Raw genomic sequence first — 18,378 nt, 5'->3', positions numbered from 1 at the left:
TTTGGATGCTTATGATTAAGGGTAGGGTTGGGTAGGGGTTAAGGTTGTCATAGTTGGAATTAGGGTTATGCCCATAGAAATTAATGGACAGTTCCCAGAAAAAAATGAATATAAACATGTGTGTGTGTGAGTTTTCCTGTTCCCTCTTGTGGGTTTCATCTGGTTTCCTCCTGCAGTCCAGAGTCATGTAGTCTGACAAATCTGTCTCTAAATTTCCCATCGTGTGTGAATGTGTGCATATAAGTGCCCAGGAATGGCCTGTTATCCCATCCAGGGTGACCCCATCTAGGGTGACCCCCAGCTCCCTGTGACCCTGACACTGTTAATTGTTTTGGATGGACAGATGGATTTTTTTATTCCTTCCAGCCTCGAACCCCTGTGAGGCAAACCAGGGCCATGGCCGCTGTTCACACCTGTGCCTCATTGGCTACAACCGCACTGCAGCCTGCACCTGCCCCCACCTCATGAAGCTCTCCCCCAGCAACAGGTCCTGTGTTGGTGAGTAGGCCACACCCCCTCAGCCCACCCCCCTTTCGCAATGTCAGTCAGGTGTGGGAGGGATAGACCTGTCAGGCCAACTGTAAGGTCATTGGGGGGGGGGTGCCGATTAGCAGTAATAAATGTGTTCATATCACAATGAGACGGAAAGTAATTTATTCAGAACTGGCAGGGCTCTGAAGGCAAAGAGGTTTTGCTTCTTAATATATGCCGGCTGTAATATGCAGGGTGAAGTCATTCTCTAAGCCAACCAGAGTGCAGCTGCCTTTGAATAAAAAGCTATTTCCATTATTATTGCTAAATCAAGGGCACTGCCGCTTCCTTCTCCTGCCGTGTCGCCACTCGAGCCAGTGAATTGCAACGTGCCTTCATGTTTTCAGAAGGATTGTGCATTTCACACGGCTACAGTTCCATGGAAGCAAATCAATGACACTTTCTGATTGTCACCCCTCGTCATCTGTCCTCTCTGCTGTTTGGCCGTGGAGCCATATTTATAGGAAAGGGCTGTAATAATGACAATAAATATTTAGATATGCAAGTTATAAATTAGGGAGCTAATCACGCTGGCCGCATGTCCATGTGACTTCCTCTGTTTTGTGGAAGTTAGTGTTTTCGTTGCATTTTTTAGGCCAGGGGTCTCATTTATCCACGTGCGTATAAGACAGTTCCTAAATGTGTGCGTAGGAATCACTGGTACTCACAGGCAAATTGGTATTTATCACTTGCGCGTACAAACAGCCATACGAAGTGAATTTGATAAATCTCACACATTCTAAATGTGACTCTGTGTGCACGGCAAGACTAATTTAAATAAACACCCCCAATGACTCAAATTTGGGCATATAGTATAACTTCCTTATAACACACATCAAACTGCGTTGCACAACATGGCACAGAAACAGAATCCTTGTGCTGACAAAATTCCTTTAGTTCCTTTATTTTGCACTATTTGCTTGTATTGTTGTTGTATTACTGTATTTTTCTATTAAAAAATAAAGTTAAAAAAAATACATTCCAAGGGCGAAAAAATGGGAGTTCATTGAGAAATGGAAGGAGAAAGGTGGAGCTGGAAGTTTTTCTGGACATAATAGGAAAAAATAGGTATTGTTTGGCAACTTTACTAGTAACTGGTCAAAGAAAGAGAAGGACCTAGCATAGGGACAGGAAACACATGCAGTTAATGCTGTACAATAAACACACAGTACTCTACTGCAAATAATATAAAATCACAGCACTTTAAAATAAAAAGAGATTTCAATTAAATGTGATGAAAAATAAGGCACGAGACACTATGAAATCAAAGGATGTGCACAGCAGCAAACAATGGCAACTGAGAAAGAAGAAACTGGGGAGAAATGTTTTATGGTGCAGTACAGTAACTTACTTTTTATGTAACGAAATAGCACAGTACACATACTTTATATGTATCACATCTGCTTGTTGTAGCTGTCTATCACATTACTGTGTGCATACAAGTTGGATATGGATTGTGGGTCATTATACGATTGGCAGCGCATTCCATTCTCCTGCACCTGTTACACTAAGCGATTCACGCTAACAACCTACTAAATCTGCTTTCAAGTGTCTGTTGATCAGTGTATATTATTTACTATGGATCTCAAATGTAAATGTGATTGGACGTGTATCTTGATCAGGTGTATCTTGACATAAGACTATTTAGTGACAGTGAAACATTATTTCTGTGGCCATGGACCTCAATTCCGTGTCATAAACATAACCTTGTCTGGGCATTCGTTGTGGGAACATAACGTTTATTCTGTTTGTCAAGGTTGATAATTAATTAGATTGTGTATCTTATGTGCCATTCTGTTTGCTTCAGTTACACTTCGCTGCCACTTGGGGTTTGTGTGTGCACATGATCTGGAGTGCTCCTAAATATATTCACATTTCTACTCACAGGAGCAAATTGATAAATACTATTCTACACATACACATGGTTTACGCACAAATCTGTTCGTATGCACGCTTGATAAATGAGACCCCAGGTCTCAAGCTATTCAGACAAAAAAATAAACTGAGTACAACTTTATCCTTATCAAGTAGGGCTTGACTTGGAAAATCTGTTATGCAGCTGCATGTTTTGCATAAGACTTTATCAAAGTGGCATCTGAATAATCTATTCAGGCATGAATTTGTCTATGGCATCAATAACATAGTGTCTGCTTGTAATTTCCATGACCAGCGTTAACTTCCAGAGTGTCAGTCTCACAAACCTGCCATTCGTATCTTAATGAACGTCTCTTTGATCTGCTTTGCTTTCCCATTGTCTGGACGTCGTGAGTCACACAGGTGTCATTGTTCTTCATCACAGTGGTGCAGAATTAAAGATTATCTCAGAGCTCACTCTGCAAGAGAGCCTCAAATTAATACTTATGTGTCTTATCTGTCCTTCTTGCCCGGAACAGCACTGAAGAGGTTCCTGCTCTATGCCCGGCGCTCCGAAATCCGTGGCGTGGACATTGATAACCCCTACATAAACATCATAACCGCCCTGACTGTCCCAGACATTGATGATGTCACAGTCGTGGATTACGATGCCCTGGAGGAGAGGATTTATTGGGCCGACGTGAAAACCCAGACCATAAAGCGGGCTTTCATAAATGGAACCAGTATGGAGACAGTCATATCTGGAGGTACTGGACAGCAAACTTTCCGTAGGGGTTGACTGGTACTGAGACCATACCAACAATATAGATATGAGAATTCATCTGTATTCCTCTCGTGTTCCATCTCTGGTCGATTTGAGTTGGTGCTCAATTGATCGCTGGATTAGGGCACTGCCCTTTTTTCTGGTCAGCCGGGATCTGGTATTCTAGATTAATTTAAGAGTACACTTCACATATTGTCTGAAGACTGTGTCTATGTCTGATGTACATGCAGTTTGCACGTGAATGAAAGCTTGTCAAACCGGCTTGAAATGAAATGAACCCATGCTCGTAGCTTTCTCATTTTAAGAGTAAATATTAGCCCAGCATGCTTAGCATCTAAGAAGCAGAGATAGATAAACTTGTCTGCTGCTTTGAAAGGTCAAACACAGCGTTAGATCTGTCGCAGACCAGTGGTGGCCTTCTGGCACCGATGACGCATGATGCTTGTGCTCCTTTCAGACATACTGAATGTCCGTGGCCTGGCTGTCGACTGGCTGTCGCGGAACATGTATTGGATCAGCTCAGAGAATGACGAGACGCAGATCAACGTGGCCCGCATGGACGGCTCGCTTAAGACTTCCATCGTCCATGGAATTGATAAGCCCAAGTGTCTAGTCGTGCATCCTTCCAAAGGGTGAGAGTCTCCATGTGTACTTCATTGTGGAACACTGTCTGCAAACCCCATATTTTAAGTACAATGATTTGGCCAGTGCTGACTCAGGGTCAGAGGATTCTCAGTTCAGTTCTTGGCTGTGACAAATACTTCAGTAGTGGGTTGGTCTGTGGCTCAGTTGGTCGGGACACTGGGTTAGTGAATGAAAGGTCACTGGTTCAAATTCCTTGTATGGTAGAGTTATATCACAGTTGGGCCCTTGAGCAAGGCTAACTAATCTGGATGTAAATACTAGCACAAGACCACATAAGAAAGTTGATGCACAGCAAAGCAGATGCTGAACAAGAAACAGAGGGGAAGATTGGGCTGTTATAGGTGATTGTCAGCTAAATCGACCCCTAAATGGGGCTTTGCTTTGAAACACGGGGGGAGGGGGTGCGCAGCATCATCAGATAGCAAAACGGCTTTGAGCAGCAACGCTCCAGATCGATGGGGCCAATCGATGGCACCTTCTGGAAATGGCTCCTTGATAAAAGCAGCTCTCATGGATGAAATGCCTGGTGCATGCTTACAGAGTCTCTTCTGGCAAGTCACCACAGCGCAAGTGTGCTGTGATATACAGAGCCGTTTCCTTTAACTGTCGGCCATTTTGTTTGAAGCCAGCACATGAATACTCTGAGGGAAATTCTGCTTTACACGTGCAGTGAAGACCACCCACATCCACTCCATTTTGTTATTTTCACTGCCAGTTTGTACTGGAACACATCCTCTGCTCTGCGGGAAAAGCAAAAAACAAAATATGTATTTGAGAATAAGTGTGAAATGCTTGCAGACTTTGGCTTACTATGTGCTCTAGGAAAATGTATTGGACTGACGGCAACATGATCAACATGGCAAACCTGGATGGAAGCAACAGCAAGATCCTGCACCAGAACCAGAGGGATCCAGTTGGTAAATCTCAACACATTCCCTGAGCACTTTCCCTTAAGGCATTTACCATATATTCCGCCCTAGCCAGAGATGCAGGGGTCATCCCAAATTGATGTGCCCTCCTGCCTAGTAGTTGACCCCCTTTGGGCTTAGTGAGTTCATGGTGATGATTTGCCATCCCATTAATTACCCATTAATCCAAGGGGCCTGTCTCCCTCAGGAACCACCACTTGCTAATTTCCACAGACCAATGTGGCATCTCTGTTTGTGATATCTGAGCATGTTATATAATGAGGTCAGTGAAGACCACTCCTACACTGGGTCGCTTCTCGCAGCCAGTCAGCTAGCTTTAGCCCTTTAGCAGAGCCGTGAGAGCCCATACTTATTTAGTTGAGTTTTTTCTCACTTCCTGCTGTAAAGCTCAAGGTCAGATTGTTAGGTTCTCTGGCACATTGACCTTGTTTTTGTTTGTTCTTTGCCAACCCAAGTCTATGCTGTAAATTTCTACAAAGGAACCAAGCCTTTATTAACGGAAATTGCTATTAAGACGCAAGATGTAGAAATGTGGATGCAATTCACTGGAGTATCTGACCTTGACTGTTGGAGTGCAGCTGTAAATAAGACGTAGTTCATGTGGGAAACAAAAGATTAGATGACTGCCTTTTCACTGTGTTACCGCGGCGACCCGCCTTCAGCCTTCATGCCAGCGGTCGCCTTCTGTGTTCAGCAGTCGGGTAAATCCTTGGTCAAACGTCTCGTCTCAACTGCCAGCATTTATTAGGATGACAGAGAGACTTAGAATATGCTGGATTTAGAGAAAAAATTAATAAAAGCAGAATAAAGTAATCATGCTGAGTGCTATTCAAACAGGTTTATTTTTAAACTAAATTAGCAATTCTAAATGTACCCTAAAACACAATGATATGTTAATCTAATTATCATCTGTAAGCTGATGTATTCTTTAGTGTAACCTGTAAATAACTGGAGCCAGGATGCTGTATAAATATAGCGTATAATCTAAATATCCTGACATCATCATATGGCACTGCGGGCCTCAGCATTAGTGTCAGATAGTGTCAGAGAATTAACATTTAAAGTGTGTGGGATTTTAAGATGGTGCGATTCTTAGCGGTTTACAAATAGCACTTAGAAATGGAGGGGTATGGAGTGAGGTGGTATGAGCTGGCTAGGCAGGCACGTGGAGATAGCACTGCTGGAGGTCCTTCAAGACTAATGACCGGACCTTTGAAATCAGCAGGGAGCAGATGGAAGTTGGGGAAGAGCTAGGGGGAGGAACGGGGGGGGGGTAATGCTGGCCGAGCTTCTAAGCACTAGGAATTCACTTGCTAAATTAGCAGTTTGGTTGATGCTGTTTCTGATGGCACATGATGTCATGATGTCATTGTGATAGCTCTTGCTGTACAGGTTCCTAGCTAACATTCAGGATTTGCTTTTTTTGTAATGGTTCTGGTCATTTTAACATGTCGTGGAAGTGACGTCACCATTAATAGGGGCTTGATTACCGCCTCAGGTCTGTCTATTGACTATGCTGCGCACAAGCTATATTGGATCAGCTCCGGCAATGGGACCATCAACAGATGCAACCTGGATGGCAGCGGACTGGAGGTGCTGGGGTCCGCAAGGGCGGTGCTGACCAAGGCCACGGCGCTGGCAGTGATGGGTGAGTCAGGGGTCTGGGGGCCTGTGGAGCCAGCATCACCACTGAGGCATCTGCTTTGATGCCTGTTAAGGCCGACATGATTAAAATAAAAAATTAAATATCAGGCCTCACACCATGTTTTAATTTGTGTTTAGCTCCAGTTTATGGTGTTGATTATCAGTCCATTATGAGAGATGTGCCACATCATATTGTTGACAGGTGTTTACCACCAGTCTAGCAGTCTGACTTTTATAACAGTCTGGCCCAGATTTGGCCTGATTCCCTGCATCTGGATCGGTAAAATCCTTTCCTGTCTCACGGGTCAATGATGGTGCTGCTCCAGAAAAAAACGTTTTTACAAAACAGGTCCAGGTTTTGGTAAAAATTACAGTATTTCAGATATATTCCCAGCCAAGATGTTCTGCTCCTAGCACTAGGGTTGCCTTCACTGGGCCCGGCCACTCTCCGCTCTGCTTTGCGGGCCTCTTATTCCCTTTAGACTCAATCAGGAGTGTGCTGGAGCTGGAGTGTCTGGGCCCTGTTGGAAAGATCAGCATAAAAAGGCACACAGTGAAAAGAGCAGAGTGCTGGCGTCTGAGGTCCCATGGCGCGTTGATGCGGTTAGCTCGATGCGCCGTGCTGCTGGGCCCGCACTTCCATGGGATTGATGAAAAAGCAGCAAATATGAACAAGCGACTGGGATGGGCTGGTGGGAGGAACAGGGGAACGAGAATGAATGGGGAAGCATGGATAAAACGTTGGGGGCGGGCGGGTGGGTGTTCGGGATTTTCTGGTGGAAAACCAAAGGAGGGAGATGGCAAGGCAGGGAGGAGCAGGCCCACCCAGCACCAGATATCCATGGGACATTGTTTGTTGGGGGCTGATTCTGGTTGGCCGGTCATGGCCTTTATTTACACTAAAAATAATAATTGAAAATTGGGCTGTATTTAATTTGATTTGATTTGGTTCAAATTTAGCCAAAGATGGGTGTCTGTTTTGGATCAATGTAACAGCACATTATGTAATAATGCTGCATTATGTCATACCTTGACAGAATGTAACAAATTGAATGATGATGTAATAACGATAATAATAATAATGATAATAACAATAATAGTAATGTGATGAAAATCTTACATTTTGTAGAGTTTACATAATCCAGCATTATTACATAATGTGTTGTAAGAACCACATATAGCCATAATAGAAATGAAAATAAGATTACATTGTAGAAAGTGTGAAATCTCAATGAAGTAGTGCGTAGTGTTGTAGACAGTCCCCTTTTCCAGCCACTGTCACACCTGTTGCATGTCATTTTTTCCCTTTTATCCTCTTTTAACATCTGCCGCGTGCAACAGCAGTCAGCACCTATAAGTAATGATAATGATAATATGATATAATATATTAAAGCTGTCGCATTGACATTGACATTTTTTCAGGAACCTGAAAAAGATTTCTTTTAACCATATCTCAGCCTTGTTGAGATGTCTTTTAAATGTCCTTTCAACTAGTTTTTGCTGGGTGGGAGATGTTATTACTTCAGCTTGGTAGCCACTCCAAAATTTTTTTACGTTTTTAAACCCTTTTCTTGTTTGTGTTCCTTTTACATCATAAGAGAACGTAGCTTTTCTAAAACAAGGTAAGCGCTTCTTTGAATAGTTTATCAGTTGCTCTGCACTTCTTGCCACTTCCTTCTCATCGCCTGAATAGTTTGAACTCCGGAGTGGCATGTGACCACCCAGCAGGCTGTCACAAAAGCCACGAAGCAGGGTCCTTTCTCTGCAATAAAAAAGGGCACAAAGGAAGTGGGAATAAAAGGCACATTTAGTCATTCTGAGCATTTACACGCCGGATGACGCCCTTTCAGTGTTTGAATTCCTGAAAAAGACTCAGAAATCTGCATCGGAAATCTGTTACCACCAAGATGGCTGCTAGCGATTCCAAACAAGAGTGTATCACAAGCAGAACACTTCCTATATAACTTATATTAAAAAGAAAATAAAATTTACCGGGAAATTTCAATCGCTTCATGGAGATGTGTGCAGTGTCAGTCTCTTACATTTCCACGCTGTGTAAAATATGAACACTGTGTATTGCATACTTAGCTTTAGATAAAATCTTCTATCACTTTTCGTTTTTAGGTGTGTGATATTAATGTTTCTGTGCCAGGGAGTCACCTGAATTATGTAAAACAGCGGCAGTGAGGAATTCTGCCACAGAACAGGCTGGAAATGAACAATTCTAGTATTATTCTGTTACCTGGCTGGTGCCTGAATGTGATCAGGCTCACAGATTTACATGTTCGTACAGCTGCAGAGATTTAGGTTAAGTACCTTGTTGAAGGGTATTGTGAGGTCCCTCCTGGGACTCGAACCCATAAACCTTCTGGGCTATGCTGCGCCCTGCATAATTTCATAGCAGGGATAAGCTGAGAGTGATTACTGAGATCAGTGCAGTTTACCCCCCTCTCTGGGGTTTTCAAGCATTTGTTTATGCATGTGGAATTATATTAAATTGCTTAAATGACATCATTGGTATGTGTTCATTGCATTTAAGTACTATGTGGGGTAACCTTGCACAGGAATCGGCGTACTGGCAATACATTTAAACTGTAAGAGGCTTGGCAGCATTGATTCATGGTCTGTCCTAGTTAGTGATGGCTTCAGATTCCGAGGAATTCTCTGGTACTGCTGGAGCTCCCCATATCTTCTGTGCCCACATGCTACGCATCCCATGTGATGACAGGGTAGAACATGTTAGGATCTTATCAAAAATCACCCCACCCACCTCTGGTTGAGAAAAAAATCTTATTTTTAGTTTTGCCTCATAAATTAAATTCAGCAGAACTCGCAAGAAAAAAGTGTCGCATCCCAGCGGAAGCAGTGGTAATTCCCAAAACTACTGACCTGACTGCTTTCCCGGGGGACGGAACACCTGATTTACTGAGCTAGCAAACGTCCCTTAGCTGGCGGTGAGAGCAGCGTAAAGTCTGCTTAATGAATCGAGGTGTCTGAAGACCAAAAAAATACACATTCATACCACAATAGGCATTGTCCGACTATAAAAGGTGGACCAGAAAATTCTCTGTACAGATGGTACACTTTTTCTAACCACCCAAATGCTTAGGCCCATTCTTCCTTCTCCCTTAAGTTCTCTCTTCACCCTTTGTCATTTTTAGGGCAGCAGTGATTCCAGTGAATTGGTGTCTTTGGCTTGTTTACCTGTATGAGTAGATACTGATATGATGCTCAGATATGCCTGAAACCCAACACTTTGAAGGATAGTGAAATTAAGGGCTAGGTGGCAGCCGAGAACTTTGCAGATGACCAATGGGAATCAGACGAAGGAATTTTTCTACGTGGTGTGATTTCTTAGGGATGAATCATCAGCAGAACCTGGCTGCATATGTTTCAAACCGAATTCTGCAAACGTGACATCAAAATTCATCTTTCAGCTTGTTGTCTCATTTGCATGTTTCAGACGAGATGTTAGGAGGCGACAGACATGCCTGATAAAGGCTGACGTGTGTCTGGTTCCTCGGGCTCCGTGTTCCGCTGGATCCGGCTCGCTTGGTGCTGAAGCCTTATTAAGCTGGGTAGGGAAACGTTCAGGATGGGTGACGTGCCAGGCTGATTGAGCGCGTGCCGCGTGGGAGGTGAGCTGAGACGCTGGGCTGCATTATCCCTCTGGGAAGGAGCGCTGCCTGACGTCTAACATCCCAGAGCCTAATTAATGGCACGAGGTGATGTCCTAGTCCACAGCATAACAAATTCTTGGGCTACAGACACCCCCGAGAAAAGATGGTATGATCTGGGGAATGTTGGCATGCGGTGCGCTGATTCTGCTGTCATTTATGTAAAAGGCAAAGGGAATTCAGGGAAGAAAGTCTACTGGCACAGCGCTGAAGAAGAAGGCTTTTTAAAGCAGTATGTCTTTGACGGACTCCATGCCAGATGTGATTCTTAGCAGTCGTAAAACTTCCTCACCCCTGCAGGTTGAAAGGTGCTGCAAAGTCCAGTTACCTTTTGGACTCCTCCGGTCCTCCTTGGCCGTCGGCATTGTGGGTATTAAGGTTCCTGGCTCCACACTGAGCCCCCGCCCACACATCCAGTGTTTTCTCACAGTTAGCCCACAATTTAACACAGCGCATGGGGTCTCATATATATATATATATATATATAAAAATTAAGCGCAGGAATGAATGAGAGGTATCAGAAAACACAGTCCTGGGAATAACACCTGCAAATAGCTGCTCAGAAATCTAATACTACCAGCATTGGGTTGCTTTGGACTGATTGCAAGAGATTGCAGAAATAAACTGTAGTCTAAACAAAACTATGGAGGCTATGGGTTAGGGCCGGGCAATATCATATTGATATTATATCACGCATGTACAATAATCATCAGGGCTTCAGATGACAGGCGAAACATTTGATCGGACGCCAGTTTTTCGGTACCATGCAGACATTTATTTAAGCCCACAATTTCTTAAGCAGATTAGAAGTACAGTTAAAATATGAATTAGATGTATTTGTGACACCTAAAAATTAGTAATCCTTATAAACTTGGCGTACTTTTATGTTTATTAATACTGTTTTGGTATACTATGGTTTGGTATACTTTAGTGTGATTCAGTGATACACACTGAAGTGGCAGTGAAGAAAGAAACAGCTCAGCAGCCACAGTATCTTTTAAAAGAAGAGATCTTGTGGATAAACAAGGTAAAAAGACGTTGGTTGTGTGGCGGTACTTCTTGCAGTTTAAAGTCTGACACATCAATTAAATGTAAGGATAGGCCAAATTTATACAGTTGACTAACTTTTGGGTATCATAAAATGTCTTATTAATATTTTAGCCTTACTACCAATCTTTTTTCAAATTGTGGGCGTAAATAAATGTCCGTATTGTACCGAAAAGTTGGCCAAATGTTTCACCTGTCATCTGAAGCTCTAGTAATTATTGCACATGCACAATATAATATCAATATGACATGGCCCAGCCCTACTGTGGGTTATTGGTTGTGCTGTATGGCCCTCATATGCCATCTTAAGGTGAGAAATGAAGGCTCTTCTTACATGCTGCTTTGCTCATAGTTGTGCACTTTGCAAGACTGCTGCAACATTGACATTTGACATTGACTTCTCTTTTCCCAGAATTCTTTGTAAGAGATTAGCATCTGGCACACCTCTGACCCAGACCCTTCCTCTTATCAGCAGGTGGGATGGTGTGATAAAGGCTTGCAGTCAGGTGACTTTGGAGCACATGGCACCTTTGGCCATGTTTACCTCCTTGTTACGTTTCATACAATTACAATCTTATCTAGATTTTCTTTCATGATAAACAGTTATTTTCCTGCTGACCATAATTGTGGATAAAATTGATCACTCAGTCAAAGGCCTGTTAGCTTGATAAGACTTATCATGCTAATTCACCATGGTTTTACTTTTATTTGATCGAAAGGGATTCTACACAAATAAGTTTTTGATTTAAAAAGCAAAAAGAAAGTTACAGGGGATTTAATGAGATGTTATGATTTTACTAACTGCCCTAATCCTCTGGATGTCTGTTTATCAGTGGCCTGATAAGAGTTTGCAATTAAGAAGTGAAGCAAATACGAGCACCATTTATGGAAGGGGTATCGATTTGGTGAAGTGAGGACGGCTTCAAATGTTTGTTTTTTGTTTTTTTCCTGGGACAGACACTCATCTGTACATGTGGTTTTTAGGTCCATGCCCTGCATTGTGTCTCATCAGTGATCAGTGGTGCAGGGGGTCCATCTAGGTCTCATTTTATCCCTTATGTGGTGTTCATTCATCCATCCAGTTTCTCATCCTCTTCGGGCGATCCTGAGGGGGAACAGGCTGCCAACCCCGGACGGGACACCAGCGTGCCATGGCTACGTTTGGGACCTTCTATGTGTAAAATTTGTTGATGCTTTGAGAATAAGAAACACTATGTACACAGTTTGCCTTTTTCAAATGATCTGTATGATTTATTTTGCATTGCTCCGCAGTAATGAGGCTGACGGGGATAGAGAGAGGGTCAGGGGTCCTATTGGTAAAAGGGATGTGAACTACTCTCCACCCGGGTCAGGGGCTGAGGCGAAAATCATTTCTGATGGACGGCCTCCATAGCAATCAGCACCATCCATCATTTTCTATAACTGTAAATTAATAAAAGGCCAGATATGGCCGAGAAACAGCTGGGAGACAATCCCATGGATTGTCAGGCTGATTCACAGCAATTTCACTGATGTCAGAATGTGAGGTTTCTCATTATGGAAAGACAAAAGGCCTTTTCACTTTCCAGCAAATTCTGCAGGATTTTTCTTTTTAAAATCAGTTTTTTTTCCTTTTTTTTGTGTCTTCCATTGTCCAATTTTACAGACTTCAATGTGTTTCGGTATAAAGGGCACCACGCTGAGAGATATATTAGAGACATATTAGCATATCAACTTCATATGATGAGTGAAAAATCACCCACTCAAATTGCAAAAATATACGTAAGACAGATGTCCAGATCTTATCAGGTCATCATATTAACTTTTCCGGTTGTGTATTGATTCTGTGGCATTAACTCTATTTCCCTGTTACAGTGGAAAAGTTTGAGATGATGGACAAAGCTCCTGGTAAATGCAGCAAACAGTGTCTTATGAGCACTAATGACTAATCGCTTGTAGGTACTCTGCTTATTTGACCGGAGGATTGGTCAGCGCTGACATGAAATGAGAACAAGGCGACATAAATTATTGACATTAAGGCTGCCAGAGTTGAATGTTTAATGTTTATGTAAAGTATACTGGTTTAATGTAGCAATTAAACTGTAGAATACTGAATTAATGAGTAGCTATGTCTGTAACAGGCTAGGCATGCTTTCGATATCACTGGGTGTGCTCCCCACATCCCCACATTTCCTTGCTATCAATGTGCATTTGCCAATTCTAGTTTTTCTGAGGCACCAGGCGTTTTATTAGTCCCACTGCTGTACATGTCCTCAGGTCTTTATTAAAATCTGCAACGGATTGCTGCCCAGCCGGAGAGTCCCTGAACGCGGGAAGCTGCATACAAACCCTAGAGCCTGTACATTTTCTCTTGCTGCCCCGTAATCCATTCATGGAAGGGGGGATAATATCCCAGGTTGCAGTGACAGCGTGAGATTGGTTGTGCTCCAGAGGTTTTGTGATGACTAGAGCGATGTCTTCCCCCAGTTGCCTTGTGGCACTCACGTATGATTGGATGGGAGGATGTGTCACACTTCCCTGATTCGGCCGCATGACCCAGTCCCCTGGGACAGGCCACACCGTGCTCTTATCCTCTACTCTCACCCTCCATTTTCTCACCAACCCAGCCCAGTCCATGGTGATGATTGGTCTCCAGGTCCCAGCTAGATCAGCATCAACAGTCCAGGTCTTTCAGGACTGCCATCGGTCGACTGCCAGGCTTGTGAACTATAAAGCACATCGATTGGTTCTGTTCACTTCATAAAGCGCTACGCTTATATAGCGCCCTTCCCAGCACATTTGTGACCGCGACGCTTGAGGGGACACCTAGCAGCAGCGTTGCATGCAAGCATAGTGCTGCTATAAGGGATTTGCAAAATTATAGCAAAATGAGAAACATCACAGGCACGTAACCAGTTAACGCAACATGGGTGTAGAAGTCATAAGGGTGAGGGAAGATCCATAAGCCAAAACAGCAGAGGCTATAGAAACTGCTCATTTGCAGGAGGGAAATACAGGCATGATGCCTCAGTTCCCTGGTAAATGTGTCTCTCTGTGCATAGAGAAGTAGCCTTTGAGTGTCGCAGGACCTGCTTGAGGAGCACTGCTGTTGGCTTTCTGTGGCTTCTCTGTGGGATAAGCCAGGGCTGAAACTGACCTCTCTGACCTGAACCATCTCCGGAGGTTTCTTGGCCTCCTTCGTGGGAGCAAGAGCAGACTCCTTGGAAGAAGACTCAGACCAGCACCTGGTGTTCATTTCAGGTGGGAAGCTGTGGTGGGCGGATGACAGCTCTGGCCAGCTGGGCACCGTCACCAAGCGGGATGGACGGAACGCGGTGGTGCTAAGGAACAAGACGAGCGGCGTGGTGCACATGAAGGTCTACGACAGGGACGGGCAGAGAGGTGAGGGCAGCCATGGCACCTGTGGCTGAGCACCAAAGAACCTGTGCAATGGGGCCCAGCCACCATTCCTAGTGTCTCCTCCCATAGCATTCATAATACCTACATTATATTTATTTATCAAATGCTTTTATCCAAAGCAATGTACATAGATTAGAGTCAGTCCTTGGAGCAATTGGGGGTTAAGGGCCTTACTTCGGGGCCAACAGTGAAATTACTCTGCTGACTCTGGGATTTGAGCCATCAACCTTTCAATCACAGACACAGCATCCTAACCCACAGAGCCACACGCCACATTCCTCTCTTGCAGTTTAATGGTGACTCCGATGCTGAATTCTATCACCCAACACTTTTACACGGAAAGCTAAATGGCATGAATGGATGTAAAACACAAAGCTATCCTCGGGGCCACTTAATCAGAAAGGTTTGGGGCGTTCCCTTCTTAAAAGGGGCACAGTTCACCAATGGCATCTGATCGATAACGTTTACCTTGATGATGAATCTGGCCCCTTTTCATGCTGATTGAAAATCCCGCCGTCTCCTTTAAATCTGCGTATGAGAAAGTGTGTACCAGGCTAAGGGGCAGGATGCTTTCCCTTCACTCGTCTCCGCGGCATGAACTAAAAGCCCCATGATCCACATAAGGGTGACGCCCTGCTTGACTACAGTCGAGAGCCCCCTCTCCATCGCGCAGGTTTCGGGCAGGAACATCTATATCCCTGACAGGTCCATTAACAGCATTGCCGTGGATATCCTAAGCGTCCCATTAGTATAAAAAATGTCAATTAAGGCGTCTTTAAGGTAAATCTTTTCCGGAGCCCTTCAAACTTCCCTGGACCAATTAGCCACTTCATTTATCTCTCTGACAAGGAGCGAGTAGGAGGGCTGCACACGTCTCATTACTCTGACGCAGCATGGCCATGGATGGCGGGCATCTGAGCTGGCCATTGCGTCTACGTTAATTCCCCGTGATGCTGGCATGCTGGCAGTAATAATCAGCGCCATGAGATGGCGCCACTCCCTGGGTGTCCCTGGGGCCTGTCTCTGCCCTGACGGGACCTTCTACATACGTGATCAATTATGAGTGAAACTTTTTTTTTCTGGTGTGTTCTAGATTTGTTGTAATGAGCTGAAAGGCACGAACGAATACGTTTTTATCATTTAGTATTTAATTAGTGGCTACCCTGAAGGCACGGAGTCACGCAGCAATGAGGACCCCCTACCTTTTACTTTATAACATATTAAAACTGACTTAAATTTAATTAAAAGGACCCCTTCAAATCTTTGCAGAATCATTTAAATAGCTGAATCCCAGGAGGGGCCACATCAGTTATTCATCTTGTTCTCAGTCTTTGTAGGAAGTTGTTCCCTTTGACAGGAGTTGACAGTATTTAAAGAAACCCACAGGATAATTTGTACATCTGTCATCAACTTGTAAAAAAAAGATAGAAAAACTAAAGTAAATGTTTGCCGCTCATTATTCTTGCCATTTTCAAAGTTATTAATTAGGTTAAGTGATTCTTTCTTAACTGGGTAGAATTAAACTAAACCACTGGTTTAATTAGACTGATGTTAAAGTGAGATTGGTATTAAAGTGGGTTTCTTGCGTGGCAAACACTAAAAGTAGCGGTGATGTAGTGAATGATGTAATAACAGCACTGCCCAGTCACAAAAATCAACAGTGACTTTGTCACATTAAAAACTAGCTACTGGTAGAAAACGATAAACAGAATTAAATGGCAATGAAGTTGACCTGTTAGTGCATGATAAAGAGGGCGTCATGCTACTGTAGTGCCACTTAACAAGACACCTCTCCACCGAATCATCCCGCCGGGGAGGAATGTTGGGTAAATTGGCTGAAATCTGCTTTGGATAAAGGTATCATGGGCGAACTGGATGATGTTACCAGACACTCAAGCTGGATCCCTTACTTGAGAACCATATGTGACACTGCATCTCCTTCAGGGAGGAGCCCCTGTCAGGTGAACAACGGGGGGTGCTCCCAGCTCTGCCTCCCCACCTCGGAGGTGACCAGGAGCTGCTCTTGCACCGTGGGCTACAGTTTGCGCAGTGACCGTGTCTCCTGTGAAGGTGCGTGCTACACCTTCCCCAGACTTCTGTCTGATTCCATCCAGCTCACTAAAAGATTCTAAATAAACACAAATGAATGAAGGCTCATAGAATAATAATGACACTGATATTCGGCTGCCACTAATGACTTTTTCTGTCAGTTAATCTGTCGACTATTTTACTAATTGATGTAAATGATTAATTTCCCTCCAGAAAATCAAATTGACCATTTCATTTAAGTTAATTATATTTTGAGCAAAACAAACTGTATGTCATTGCAGGGCTTTAGGTAAGACACTTGCTTTTCTACACTATATGGGCGTATTGTGATGCCCAAAAGTTGGTATCTGTTTAAATTCAGCGTATTCTTATGCTTATTAAATTCGGTTAGCGAAGCATGCCACTGGCGTTTTGTTATACCATGGAAACAATAAGCAATAAAAGTCAAGAAAGGGTCAGCTCAGCAACCACAACATCTTTTTAAAAAAGAGGAGATATTGTGGTTAAAAAGTAAAAAGATGTTGCTCGTTCGGCAGTACTTACTGCAGTTTCAAGCCCACTGTTTTTTTGGTAAATACAGCATTCATTTTTCTTTCAGTTCCTGAATTATTATTTTTTGATTTAATGTTCGTTTCATTTTTAGCTTACAATAATAACATTCGTCCCAACAAGGCCACTGCACATGAATACACACACTGACACAGTCAATCAAGATAGAATAAGGCCAGATTCTAGTCTAAACATTTTCTCAAACATTTATTCAATGGAAATTCTAAGTTAGCAGGCAGACAACGTTTTGGTTTTAATAATGAGTGTATTCAGCAGCTACAAGGACAGAAGAAATTAAAAAGCTCTACATACTAATGGTAATTTAATAAACATGAACAGACAACACTTAAATGGTTTCACCGATTCTGCCGGTCCAGAATACCTCTCTTCAGGTGCTCATGCACAGCACCAGCGCCACTGTGGTGCTTTTGAAACCTTGCACAGAGTACAAGCCACCTTTTTTCTTGTGATAATCTAAACTACTCCCATAATTACGTAATGATATTGAAGGAAAACATTTGATATAACTAATTAAAGCATTTTAGAAATCACAGTCATTTTAGAAGTCATTTTATTAACATAATTTTTAAAAACGATCCATTAATTTAAATATTGAGGTTGACACATTTTCAGCATTGACATAATCGACTACATCGACTTATCGAGCAACCCGATATTTGTACCTCGTACAGCTGTCATATGCGCTATATGATATTTTTAACCACAGTTCATAAACTCATCATATTAGAACTGTTTTTGAGAGGTTGAGTGTCTCGGTGTTTACTCACTGTGTGCTGCCTCTTCTGGTAATCTTGTGAAAGGAATCGGATCCTTCCTAATGTACTCCATCCAAGAGGGGATCCGGGGGATCTCTTTGGATCCCAGTGATAACACAGATGTGCTGATGCCAATCACTGGCACCTTGTTTCCCGTGGGGGTGGATTTCCATGCGGGTAAGTTTCCAGACTTTTAAATAAAAATATTTAGATAAATGCTGGTTCTGACAGTGAGGTGGCTGAGGATCTTGGGGAAAAAATGAAAATGAAAAAAGAATCCCCCATACAGGTTATTATATTGTTATGTAAGATATGCTGTGCAGCTGTTGTGGACAGTAATGCATAAACTTTGGCTTGTCCTCCGTGTTCCTGTGTGATTTACATCAGAAACCTGGATCCCTGGCACGGCTGTTTCATCACTGTGGTGCAAAACAATATTTCGCCGTGATGCAGAGATTTACGGCTGGGTTTGGCCATAAATAACACTGCAGTTC

General features: G+C 43.1%; 1 protein-coding gene across 9 annotated transcripts in view; it reads left to right on the top strand.

The window, feature by feature from the left end:
* Window positions 1-18,378, top strand: part of LOC111856674 (low-density lipoprotein receptor-related protein 1B-like) — a 276,774-nt gene that overhangs the window by 163,089 nt on the left and 95,307 nt on the right. For all 9 annotated transcript variants that reach the window (XR_011993593.1, XM_072717420.1, XM_023836816.2 and 6 more), the window contains 8 exons: window positions 367-498; window positions 2,925-3,152; window positions 3,627-3,801; window positions 4,637-4,731; window positions 6,242-6,391; window positions 14,352-14,492; window positions 16,455-16,580; window positions 17,930-18,061. Coding sequence is in view for 8 of the 9 variants with exons in the window: in XM_072717420.1 (XP_072573521.1) it covers window positions 367-498; window positions 2,925-3,152; window positions 3,627-3,801; window positions 4,637-4,731; window positions 6,242-6,391; window positions 14,352-14,492; window positions 16,455-16,580; window positions 17,930-18,061 (1,179 nt within the window). In the remaining variant the exon portion in view is untranslated. The remainder of the gene's footprint in view (window positions 1-366; window positions 499-2,924; window positions 3,153-3,626; window positions 3,802-4,636; window positions 4,732-6,241; window positions 6,392-14,351; window positions 14,493-16,454; window positions 16,581-17,929; window positions 18,062-18,378) is intronic.

The sequence above is a fragment of the Paramormyrops kingsleyae genome, chromosome 1 (assembly GCF_048594095.1).
Source record: "Paramormyrops kingsleyae isolate MSU_618 chromosome 1, PKINGS_0.4, whole genome shotgun sequence".
In the NCBI taxonomy this organism is placed as follows: domain Eukaryota; kingdom Metazoa; phylum Chordata; class Actinopteri; order Osteoglossiformes; family Mormyridae; genus Paramormyrops; species Paramormyrops kingsleyae.
The sequence above is the reverse complement of the archived record's forward strand: the minus strand, read 5'-3'. Positions and strand labels throughout refer to the sequence as shown.